The following is an 11,849-nucleotide window of genomic DNA, read 5'->3' as shown; positions in this document are numbered from 1 at the left end:
ATCTGTTGTGGTGGTTCAATGCTGCTTTTGCCATTAATGCAGTAAGTTGATGTCATCGTAGCTGCAGCAATGCTGGACCCTAACAACTGTGGCGGGGTATTGTTGTAGACTGCAATACCCGAAACTTCATTGGCAATTTCTTCGCAGTCCTGTTAATCACAGCAAGGCGAGCTCTCTTTCCTGTAATTTCAAGGCATTTCAACATATTCAGGACCGATGAAAAAGGGCACAGATGAGAGTTCATCCTCATCTTGCTCCGCAACTAGCATTACATGGGAGCAAAGACCAGAACGAAATATGGATGCCTAGCTTCTGATCGTTGGCGTAAACACTCTCCCGTAAACAGTTTGTGCCAAGTGCAAGTTTCTGAGTGGTGGCGGAACGGTAAACAGATCAAGCAACGCCCCAACGAGCCTGTGACAGCACCGCCGCGCGCCGGTTTCCATTCGGTGGCGGAGCTGCCCCCGCCAGCGGTCAGTACTCCAGCGAGCTCACCAGATTGCTGGCAAGCGCTCTACCAGGCGTAAATCTGTTCTGTTCGTGGGTGTCAACGAATGGAAGGCGCGGGTGCTGCCCAAGATCACCGTGGCGTCTCGCGCATTGAGAGAAAATAACGAAATTATTCTCACCTCACAGTCACGTGACCGCCCTGTGCTGCTCCGGTCCCGCCCGCCTCTGCCGCAGGAGAAAGGCGGCGAGCAGCAGGGTGACTGCGCTGGCCTTGGAGAGGCCATTGGCTTGCGAGGTAAGAACCGGGGAGAGTTGTTTCGGCGTATGGTACTCTGAGCTAGGTCTCTAGGTGTCGCTACATTGTGGGGAGGGATGTAGTCATCTATTCAGTATTCATTTGAGAAAAAGCTAGACCAAAGTAGATGTGAAACTGTCTTTGTCGTATCTTGAGGCCGGATCTAAGTATTTGCTCGTCGCAATAACTTTGTTGGCGAACAAGCCCGCTAAGCATTGCTGTATTTGTTGGTTATTGTTTCTTTTTTAGTCACGTGTGATACGGTATGCGGCGTGAATAGCTCATATATCATTTAACAGCAAGTCCTTGAATGATCCCTGACAGTGATTTTCTTCCGATGCGAAAGACAGCTAAAAGATAAACGCACTTGGCATCATGCTGATGAAGTACCTGGAAGCATTTTCAACCGCTGGCTTTCTTTCCGTCTGGCGATACAAATAGTTACATTATTACAATTTATTTTAATTTCGCTTCCCTTTATATGTCTACAACGATTCCTTTTAAAATTGTGGTGAATGCGTCGCTTATCCTCATCCACTGGTATTTCTTAAAAAAACCGGATGCGCGGTACGGGGTGAGCCTGTCGGGTTCATAACCACTACATCGCCAGACCGTGTCCTCATTGTCTGATGTACTTAATCGCTGCAACCACTGAGCAAGATCCCCAGCCTCTACAATGACACCTTTGTTGCAGATGACTGACAGCAGCATGAACAACGAGTCCAAAAAGATGTGGGGCTCACGTCCGTTTTGGGGCGTTGGGTCTGAATTCGACCCTTCATGGGTGCTGACCGACCGGCAGAAGAAGCTCCAGGCGGACCTGATCGAACTCTGTCGCAAGAAAATACGACCTTACGCGGTAGGTGACCTCTTTAAGATGCTATCCGCTTCCCTTACCCAGGACGTATGAGGATCGATCTACGGGGTCAAAAAAAATTGGGTTGCCAATATCCGCAGCAGCCTGTTTTCGAGCATAGTGCTTGCGATATGGTTTGTCTGCATAACACGTCATTTGGCAAAGCCGCGCCTTGCTTCGATATGGAATTGTCTAGCTTTAAAACACATTTACATTCCATTTTTTATGCAAAACAATGGCAGAAGTGAATTCATTACTGGCATTGTTTCGATAAAGGCGTGTTGCCGAAGCATATCTCCATTCTCCTGGTTTCTCTCCGAGGAATAAGGCTAATGCTACTGTCTTATCTACGTGAATAATGTTCCTCGCTAATGCACTGAACAACTTACATTTCGTGACCAGTGACTTCATCGGCAGTATACGGATTTCTGCTGCATGCATGAGCGTGTCAATAGGTGTGTGTGTGTGTGTGTGTGTGTGTATGTGTGTGTGTGTGTGTGTGTGTGTGTGTGTGTGGTGTGTGTGTGTGTGTGTGCGTGTGTGTGTGTGTGACTGTGTGCGTGTTTGCGTGCCAGCGTACGTGCTTGCTTGCGTACGTGCGCGCGTACTTACGTGCGCGCATTCGTGCGTACGCGCGTGCGTTCGTGCGTGCGTGCGTAGGTACGTAAGCGCTCGTTTGTGTGTGCGTATGCCTATGCGTGTGCGTGTGCATGTGTACGTTTAACATAAGTACGCTTTTAACTGTACGATGCACTGAACGGTCGACGCGTACGTACATGCGTGCATGCATGCGTGTGTACGTGCGTGTGTGCGTGAGCGCTCATTTATGTGTGCGTTTGCGTGCGCGTGTGCGTATGGGTATGCATATGCGTGTTTAACACGAGTACGCTTTTCATTGCCTTATCACATTCACTATTTCAAACCCTCCCCAGGGATTTCCGCTACTTTTCAAGGGCGTCTAAAGTTATATACATAGACTTCCATGCAATGAAATCTCCCTTAGCCCAGTGGTGCCCCCCGTCTTTCTAATCGGAGCCTCCTTTTGGGATGGCTGGACTTCCTGTTTTTCGCAGGGCTTACATGGGAACATTACACCCCTGGCGCGGACTGTTTGCATGTCATAGCGATAGCCTTTAAAGACGCATTTAATTGTGCTCACACAGAGCGCTTGCGTTCGAATTATTCTCCCCGTTATAAGCACGTGTGACGGGAACTCCACGACCCTGGAGATAAACACAGTCTGGACGTAACGCACTTTGCTCATTTTGTCATTTGTAAAGGGAAGATGGAGCTCGAGATAAAACAATGGTGTGTTTGGTTTTCGCTCTGGCCGGATCAACCGGTCGAATGGTCAACAAGCTGTCAGCCTTGCCGATTCACTGTTGCAAATTGTACCCACTTCGCAAAATTATCGCTATGCTTTACGACCCACTGTTAGGACGTAAAACCGCCGCCAGAAAACGTAACACCACTATGCAATTACTACGAAGCATATTCATTATGACCAAACATACACAAGTGACAATGACCTGCCCGTACTGCGACTGTGGGACAGCGGTGTATCACACTGAATAGCAGTGATAACGGTACACTGCTGCGACGCAGGTCCACTGCGACAAGACCTACGAGTTCCCACGGGAGTCCCTGAACGCCCTGGCCGACATGGGGCTGCTGGGTGTGATCGTCCCGAAAGAGCTGGGCGGACTCGGGGAGAATCACTTGGGCGCTGCCATGGTGGTCGAGACTCTGGCCCGCTACGGCTGCCCCAGCACCGCCATGGTCTACAGTGAGTAATGTCGGTAGCACCGCCGTGGTCTACAGTACGTAATGTCGGTAGCACCGCCATGGTGCACAGTGCGTAATGTCGGTAGCACCGCCATGGTCTGCAGTGAGTAATGTCGGTAACATTGCCATGGTCTACAGTGAGTAATGTCGGTAGCAGCGCCATGATCTACAGCGAGTACTTTCGCTAGCACCGTCTTGGGCTCTACTATCTAATTCTACCAACAGCCTCGTGCTCCGCACTGGCACTGTCTTGGTCTACAGGGGTACCGTCGCTAGCACCTCCATGGTCTTTAGTGAGGCGCCGTGGTCTACACAGAGAGCGGCAACTGCCAACGCCGTAGTTTGCAGCGAGTAGAGCCATGTTTGCTTTGCCAAAGCAATGGGCCTCCACGGTAACCCCGACACTGCCGTGATTTAGCGTGAATAAAACGCCGTTTGTTTTGAAGTCCACCTGCTTCGCCTGTCTCTGTCATGCTGCGGTCTGCAATAATAAACATTGTTTTTAAAACTATCTGCAGTCTTAGCTGACTACTGCAGTACCCTACGTTCCGTAGTGGGGTACCGCAGTTCGCTACCACCATGTCACGCCATGAGCACCGTCTGTGACTGAAGCCTCGCTTTTGGATTATATCGCATTCCCTGCTAATATATGGCTCGCAGTGAATGTACTGCTGTCATTGACTCAGTGCACTTTCTTGGTGTCACGTGCGTCGCCGTAGTCTACAGCTTGAAATGTTCTATTACCTAAGCGTGAACCGACTCATTAGCACATCCGGCGTCGCGCAGAAGTCTTAGTGATAGATACGGTATGCCAAAAGTGATTCCGACTCTTACACACAACGATGAGGTGGAATTTAACTTGAGCCCCGAACAGTGCAGTATAGTGGGGCGTTGGGTTAACTCCGATTCCGGATAAAGCATAGTGTCCTAACTCCGCAATCAATTCTGATGGAATCGATTGAATTGACTATAATTCATGAGAACTAACCACGAGAACGCCACATGATTTGCACAACACATAACCCATAACAACACAAGCATGTCTGCATAACACATGTATTATGTGAAGACGCTAGTTTATGGCTGACGTGTGATATGGCGTTTGATATGTGATATGACGTGTGATATGACGTGATATGATATGATATATGGTGTTCCGTGTGATAAACAAGAAAGCTGTCGTATTATTGTTGTACTGGTCTTGGTGTCTGTTCTAGTTGATACATCACATGATAAATGCTGTTATATTTGCTTGGGTTGACAATTTCATGTGAGTTAGAACACTGATGACTTTTTCGGCTTAATTCCAAGCCGACTCGCAACACCTTGAAGAAAACATTTTTTAATCTGATCCAGCAAAAGTTAATGTGCCTTTGAAGTCACCTCCATCTTCAACTCCAATTAAGCACAAGGCTGGTCAAGGATAAGCATTGAGGTTGGTGTTATTTGCTCAGAATAGTCTGCTGGTTATAGGTCGGCTAGTTGTCCCAATTTTTCCACGATATGCCTATTCTTCTGCCACCAACGCATCGTATTTTATTACGGGATAGCATCGTATCTATCCAGCTACAGTCCGTAGCAAATGTTCATTGTTCAACCATCGCATTTGCATTCGCTGAATGGATTGAGTGATGCGGCGGTGATCGGTGCACACCTTGACATGGATGACCCGTCTTATTTGGCCCACAGCTATGCACCTGAGTGCCGTGGCGGCCCTGCTCTTCCGCTACCACAACAACCCGACGATCCAGGACGTGCTGCGCCGCCTGGACAAGGACAGGCTGGTGGGGACGTTGTCCTACAGTGACCCGGCTACCGGTAGGTGATACCTAACAACAGCGTATCATGTCAGGCCGGTGTTTATAGAATGGGCTGGATATGTTGTTTTAGCGGAGGACGATTTCTACGTTTGTTTCGCAGCGAACGTCCGCAAGGCTTGGTGTTGGGATGTACCAGAAAGGGCACCAACATTCGGAGGTATTCATAGGCGTGTTACCTGTATGTAGGTGATGATGGGCCATATGTTTTACCTTTTAAGAAAGTTTAATACTAACCTGTTATCATTAACGCGGGTGTATGATATGATCTGTGATCTTATCATGCATCCGATGATAAGAAGGTACCATACATACATACTTTTCATCATCAATGCTTACTGCTAACCGATAATCACCGATGCCATACGCAGATAGATCGTCGTCTTGGTCTGCAACAAAGATGGACTTTAGAGACCTTCATATAACTGTGTCATTAAGTCATCAAAAGTTTCACGTAAATTTGTTTACTCTTCGCTAGGATAGATCACGGAGGCTAAACTCTAAGCGGCATTTTGGACGAAAGGGCGGACAATGGAAATAACTCAAATAATTTTGTCTCAGCCTTTGCTCATGTTCGCAAACAAGTGACTCGGGGTCATGTCATGTTGTTGAGGTGTTAAGTCATCCCGGAATGTTAGCACATAAATTTTGACGTGGAATATGAGCTGCTTCGTTTTGTTTCTTTTTTGCTGCTTGTTGGCAATGAATGATGCCTCTAGCCACAAAATCGGTATGGAATGGAATTCTGTCCACTGCGCAGATTCTTTACGGAGGTCGAGATATTTTGTAACCATGCATACTGGTTACCTTTACTGAACATGCCAGAGATCGGCCTTCAAAGCTTTACATAATAAATAGTGTTGGCAATGCTACGTTTTGAAAACATAGGTCAACATGGCGACAGAAAAAAACGCAGTATTTTGCTCTTGGCGATGCCAACAACATTTTGAGTTTCAGTCAGTTTGCATGATCTTGTCGCTGCCAACTGATGGACCTGATGCGGCTGTACGACACCGGGACCCTCGAAATCAGGCGGCGTCTGCTGTCATTCATCTGCAACGAGAGACAGCATATCAATCATGGGATTCATTGATTTCACCCATATAATCATCAGAGTTACGTATATACTTGCAAGAATATCTGCATGCCGCTGCACTGTACCTCCTTATGAGTTTAGATGCCGAATGGGTGTTGGCTGAACACAGAAGCGCGTTCTTCAACGGAAGAGAGAGGGGGCTCGGGATTAATCTTAAAATGTAAAAACCTTCGGTTCGAAAATGAAGTAGGAAACAATAACTGATGGGGACTTACACCTGATTACATTTACTACCTCCGAAACCCACCAGTAAAGCATTAGATTAAGGCCTCATAAATATCATGGAAAACCAGTGTGCTGGTCTTCCAGTCCCACGTGCAGTCTCAATAAATCCGTGACCCACAATATCGCTGAGGAGTCCACAGCAAACATTAGTCAAGAGTGATGAAAAACAGGGACACAGCTAGGTTTCATGAGGGGGGATGGAGCTCAGTGAGAACGCCGAGCTTTTAGTGAGCTACTTTGCCATTAACTACGAGATATCTGATTACGGGGGGGGGGGGGAAGGGGGCTGCTGCGCACCCTTAAATTATACCCTGTGGCAACATTCTTAAATTGTCGATTAAAAAATAAGCTGTCGGTCTAATTATTGGGAAACAGTCACAGCCTTAGGATGTTCTCATTATATCAATCCCCCACATTACTACGTTCTGGGAAGAAGACGCTGTGGCGTCATCATGGGACTAAATCATATGGCACCAACTCTACGGCGGTGTGAAAACGATGATTTTTTCGGGCTAGTTCAAGCATGAATGTTTCCTTAAAGAGGATTTTTCACCCTAGCACATTCAGTGAAGTATTTTTTGCTGGGAAACGGCGTTAGTTTGTATCAGGGCGCTTCCCACCTGTCCTCGAAAGGGAGATGAGGCAACTCATTCACCAGTGATTTATTCCGAAGAAGTCCAGCTGGAAGTGTTTAGAAATCATCTGTTTAAAAGAGTTCAACGTGCATCAACAACTGCTTTGATAAGGGGATTGCCTTCCCCACCCCCCTTTCGCTTGGCATGATGTTATTTTGTACTATAATGCGAGCAGCACATTATAAATATTTGGACAAAGTACTTCAGGACATGGGGGCAAATCCGAACGAATTCAGCCATTAGCCACTGAATCGTCACAACTTAGTCAACGCATGAGAGAGACTATCAGGTACGACAGGGGGCGAGAGGGGGAGGGGAGCAACAATGCACTTTGTCATAGAAACTATTGAAACTATCGCTGTTGCCAAGGAATGTGGATATGAGTGGGCGGGATGGAGGTTCTATCATTTTATAGTTAGTGATTTATTTAATCACTAACTGCACAGAAAGAGGGGCAAGCACGCAAGGTCCATGAATATATCATGAAAAACATAATCAGCCATGCAAACAGCAAATGCCATCTAAGTTGCACATTAATTGAAGACATTTGGTCGAATCTAAGCATCTAAAATAAGAAGTTCGAGAGGCCTGTTTAGGTACCTATCCGTGGAGACATTGTATTGTTTGCGTATCTCTTGCCACTAGAAATGATAGGAATGCTTGAGGTACCCATTTATGACTTCAGACCACTGGTTAGCACCCAAGCATGAGCGATGAATCGGCAGGGTGGGAGGGGGGGGGGGTGGGGGGGGGGGGAGAGAGAAGGAGGCGGGGCAGGGAAAACTGCTGTACAAATAAGGACAACTTTTGACATCCACTCCCCCCTCCTTCCAGCATCTAGACAGAGGTTCCACTGCTACGCCTCCTCCCCTGAGCCTTAACGTGCTAGAGGCAGCAAGATGTTGACATGCGGGTAAAGCTGTGATACATCCAGCACAGCGCAGATATTTATGAACATCTGCGCCATCTGTCAGCTAGCGCAAATCGAGGCTCATCTGTAAGCTATGGCATGTTCCTGAATCCTGAACAATGTTTCCAGCTCATTTCCTTGACGTCTACGCTTGCGCGTCTCTACACGTATGGGGTAGAACCAAAGCACCGCATAGGCATCTCGAAGCATGATGTAGGCTGCAGGTCCTTGTGAATAACCCGTTGTAGCTGATGTTGACTTCATCATCGACCAGGTGGGAGCAAAGCGATGCAAGCTAAACAGTGACGATGCATGCACCCCGAAGCAAGGTTTTTGAGGCCACCGGAGCCTAATTAGGGCGCATTCTGATAAAAGTGCGTCGGTCCTGTTTAAAAAAAGGTCACGGCGTGATGAATTTTGTTAAAAGCTCATCTTTTACAATAACCGTGCATTTATCATTGCGCTTACCATCGCACATTTTGTTGACAAAACTCGATCGTAATCGTTCTCGAGAGCGGAGGATTTTCGTGGATGAGAGTTTTTTTGCTCCGAGCTTTATAAAACTTTGGAGGGGGAAAATCTGGAAAAACCGTCCCTTGACGGGTAATATTTCTGTTAATCTGGCCTTTGGAAAGTTGTATCGTTCTGGCTTTATGATAGCCAGCATTAAACTTGGTTTGACCTTCGTATGGTTGTTTGAGACCAAACTGGCTATCTAGAAAAGACAATAGTAATAGCCTTATTCCTAGGACGACACTAAGAGAATGCATATATAAACGGGTTGCATTTTGGCATGCCTTTTTCGAACGATGGCAGAAGTGCATTCAAAATTGCTTGCCAATGATCGTACTCGATTTTCCACGTTTTTTTTTTTAAACGGCAAGCGACAGTTTTGCGGACAGCAACATTCAAGGGATGAAACACGAGCGATTGCCAGCCATTACCACGATACAGCGCATATCTAAGAATTACATCCTGCAAGAATGCATGTACATGCAAACGAATTCAAGCCCACAGGCATTACAACACCACGCATCCGTTATACGTGCGAGCGATTTCAGTTGAACCGGCCCCACACATTACGCGTCCAGATATCAACTTATACGTGCATATGATTTTAAGCTAGCACACATCACATATCAAGGCACATATCATGTTGGCATAATCGGCTATGATGAGCCCTGTACGTTAAGATTTGATCGCCGATTTTTTTAAAGAACAGATTCACTTATTTTCCCATCTGTGTGGTCCTGTAATCTGTAGATGACTTTGAGCTCTAAAAGGGGCGTGGGGTCCATACCCCCCTCGATTTCAACCTAATGGTTTTTTGCCAAAAAAGAATGTCACCGGAAGTGGTATTCCCTATTTTGATTTGAGCGTCTCGCAGGTCTTCATCCACATCTCAAACAAAATGGGCGTTGAAACTGGTCATTGTTCAATTCATTAGATGTCAGACGTCACTCATGTTGGCATCGTGGTTCTTGTTCGCTTGGTGCCGGGTAGCGAGACACGCCTGCCACTGACGTCTGTCAACAACGCAAACGTGATGCGTTCACTTTCTCTGACTTTTGACTTTCACTACATTGCCAATTTAAAACATTTGCACTTTTTACCAATGCTCCAGCGAGCATCAAAGCTGCTGAAGATGATCTCAAGGCATCTGCAGCAGCGAGCAGCTTAGCAGCTTGACGTAGGCAAGAAAAGCATTAAGCTTTATTTGCTTGCGTCAGAGTTTGTAGTTTGTGTGCTGAATAGAAGCCAACACAATATATCAGGCTTTTTTGCAGGTTTTGTGCTGAAGAAAAATAAACTATAACATTTCAAAAGGTTTTCTTTGCAGTTTTTTGCGCTCAAATGAAATCAGCTACAATACATCAGAAGGTAATAGTTGAACTGATTAGGTACTGCTAGAAGAGAACGTGCTGGTTATCAGGAATCTTGTTAGGTTGCCGAAACTCAGAACTTAAATATTCCTGTTAAGACACATGGTTTTTATTACTATCACTGAGCTCTTTGTTTGATAACAACGTTCCACCAGTAGCTCCTGGCATGTTGGAGTTGGCTTAATGTCAGCATAAGAGATCCAAACTCATCGTTGAGAAAACATTTTAATCAGAAATGTTCGCACGTCGTTAGTGATGGAAATGATCCAGAGCCGAGGATGAGACAGGACGTCCGTAGGCCGACTCCAGCGAGACAGGACTTCTCGAGCCAGACATCAGGGAGACAGGACCGCCCGAAGCAGACACCAGGGAGACTGGGATTCCATAAGGTAGACTGAATGGCAAGAGGGAAGACCAAGAAGCAGCGCTTTACGTACTAGTCACCATGAAGACTGGACTTCGTTAGACGGATACCAAGGAGGCTTAACTTCACGAGCCAGACACCAAGGAGACCGGACGACAGGAGCCAGACACCAAGGAGACCGGACGACAGGAGCCAGACACCAAGGAGGTCGGACGTCACAAGTCAATACTAGGAAAACTGGATTTCACGACCCAAGCGCCACAGAGACTGGAATTCGCGAGCCAGACAGGAAGGGGGCAGTCGAGAAATGTAAGACATTGGAGCAAGCATGTGGCAGAAAGCATCGCGACGCGTTACTGTAAGAATGTGAAGGTGTTGAGCGCGAAGCACGGATTGGATGCACCAACCGAGATACTTCAAGAAAAGAAAGCAGGGCCGTATTCAGTTGGACGTCTGTTCTCATACATGATGCCGTACAGGCAACGCAACATGAAAATAACGATCGTTGGACATCTAATGCATCATGTTTTTTTGGTTCAAGGTCTTGCATTGTTTAAGACGCCATTTGAAGACCTTAAGGACCTTTGGTACATGTCACACAGAAAAAATGCGGCTAATGATATTGTGTGTCAGTTGGTTCTTTCTGGTTCTCAACGAAATCCAAGCGTCATCAGGTAAATGTCATCAGTTGGGCGTCTTCTGTGACCTCTGACTTTCTTCCGGGCCCCAGGCGACCATTCTTGTTCCTCTGTCGTCTAAACGTCATCAGCAGGACGTCTTTTGTGACCTCTGACCCCTCTCCCGCGCCGCAGGCGGCCACTTCTGGTTCCATCTATCGTCCAAGTGTCGCCAGCTAGACGAAGACCATGTAAAGCTGCTCAATACGGGTCGTGGGTCACGTCTGCCGGATTCGCAGACTGGTACTTCGTCCAGACAATCAGCCCCGGCGTCAAGGCCGGTGATTTCGCCGATCTCTCCAACTTCCTCATGATGAAAGTGAGCACAAGCATGTTATGATGGCATGATTTCAGTGGTGAAGATAATGGAAAATACATTATTCCTTTGGTTCAAGTTTCTAAAAGTACGTTTCAATATGTTTGCTTATAAAGCAGACCAGAAACAGTCTAAGCGAAATCTAATCGCTTCTTCCCAAGGCAAACGAATTCCATGTAAATTTTAAAACAGTAATGTTCAAGCATGCACACTAGCATGGCGTAGGACCGCTTGAAATCTATGATTGCTGTTCGAGAACAGGCCACATAGCATCATAGTGTTCGCTTTAGTAGCAAATCGCACAAAGGACGGAGACATCCCTCAATTAAGATGGAACCCGTATGTCGCGCCTGTGTTGGTGTGAAGTGCTCCACAGCCTTGCTCGTTGTAGGTTAGCTATTATAACCAACATGAGCTATGGGCGTGGGGCCGTTGCAGGACGAGGTGCGAGCCAGTGCCAACGAGTGGCTTTCCCTGGGTTTGCACGGAAACCAGTCGGGACCGCTGATTTGCGAGGGAATCCTGCCTAACGACAGGATG

The 11,849-nt window shown here is 46.9% G+C and overlaps 1 protein-coding gene across 1 annotated transcript; it reads left to right on the top strand.

Annotated features, from left to right (window-relative positions):
- Positions 1-449: 449 nt before the first annotated feature.
- On the top strand, positions 450-11,849 carry LOC119090860 (putative acyl-CoA dehydrogenase YngJ). The gene is made up of 7 exons (XM_037213598.1): positions 450-473; positions 637-745; positions 1,440-1,604; positions 3,207-3,387; positions 5,076-5,204; positions 11,129-11,312; positions 11,748-11,849. The coding sequence occupies exons 3-6, from the start codon at positions 1,440-1,442 to the stop codon at positions 11,305-11,307; spliced, it is 654 nt and encodes a 217-aa protein (XP_037069493.1). The 5' UTR covers positions 450-473; positions 637-745; the 3' UTR covers positions 11,308-11,312; positions 11,748-11,849.

Source organism: Pollicipes pollicipes, unplaced genomic scaffold (genome assembly GCF_011947565.3).
Source record: "Pollicipes pollicipes isolate AB1234 unplaced genomic scaffold, Ppol_2.1 Scaffold_3101;HRSCAF=3635_pilon_pilon_pilon, whole genome shotgun sequence".
Taxonomy (NCBI): Eukaryota; Metazoa; Arthropoda; class Thecostraca; order Pollicipedomorpha; family Pollicipedidae; genus Pollicipes; species Pollicipes pollicipes.
Note: the sequence above shows the minus strand (reverse complement) of the source record. Positions and strands in the feature narration are given on the sequence as shown.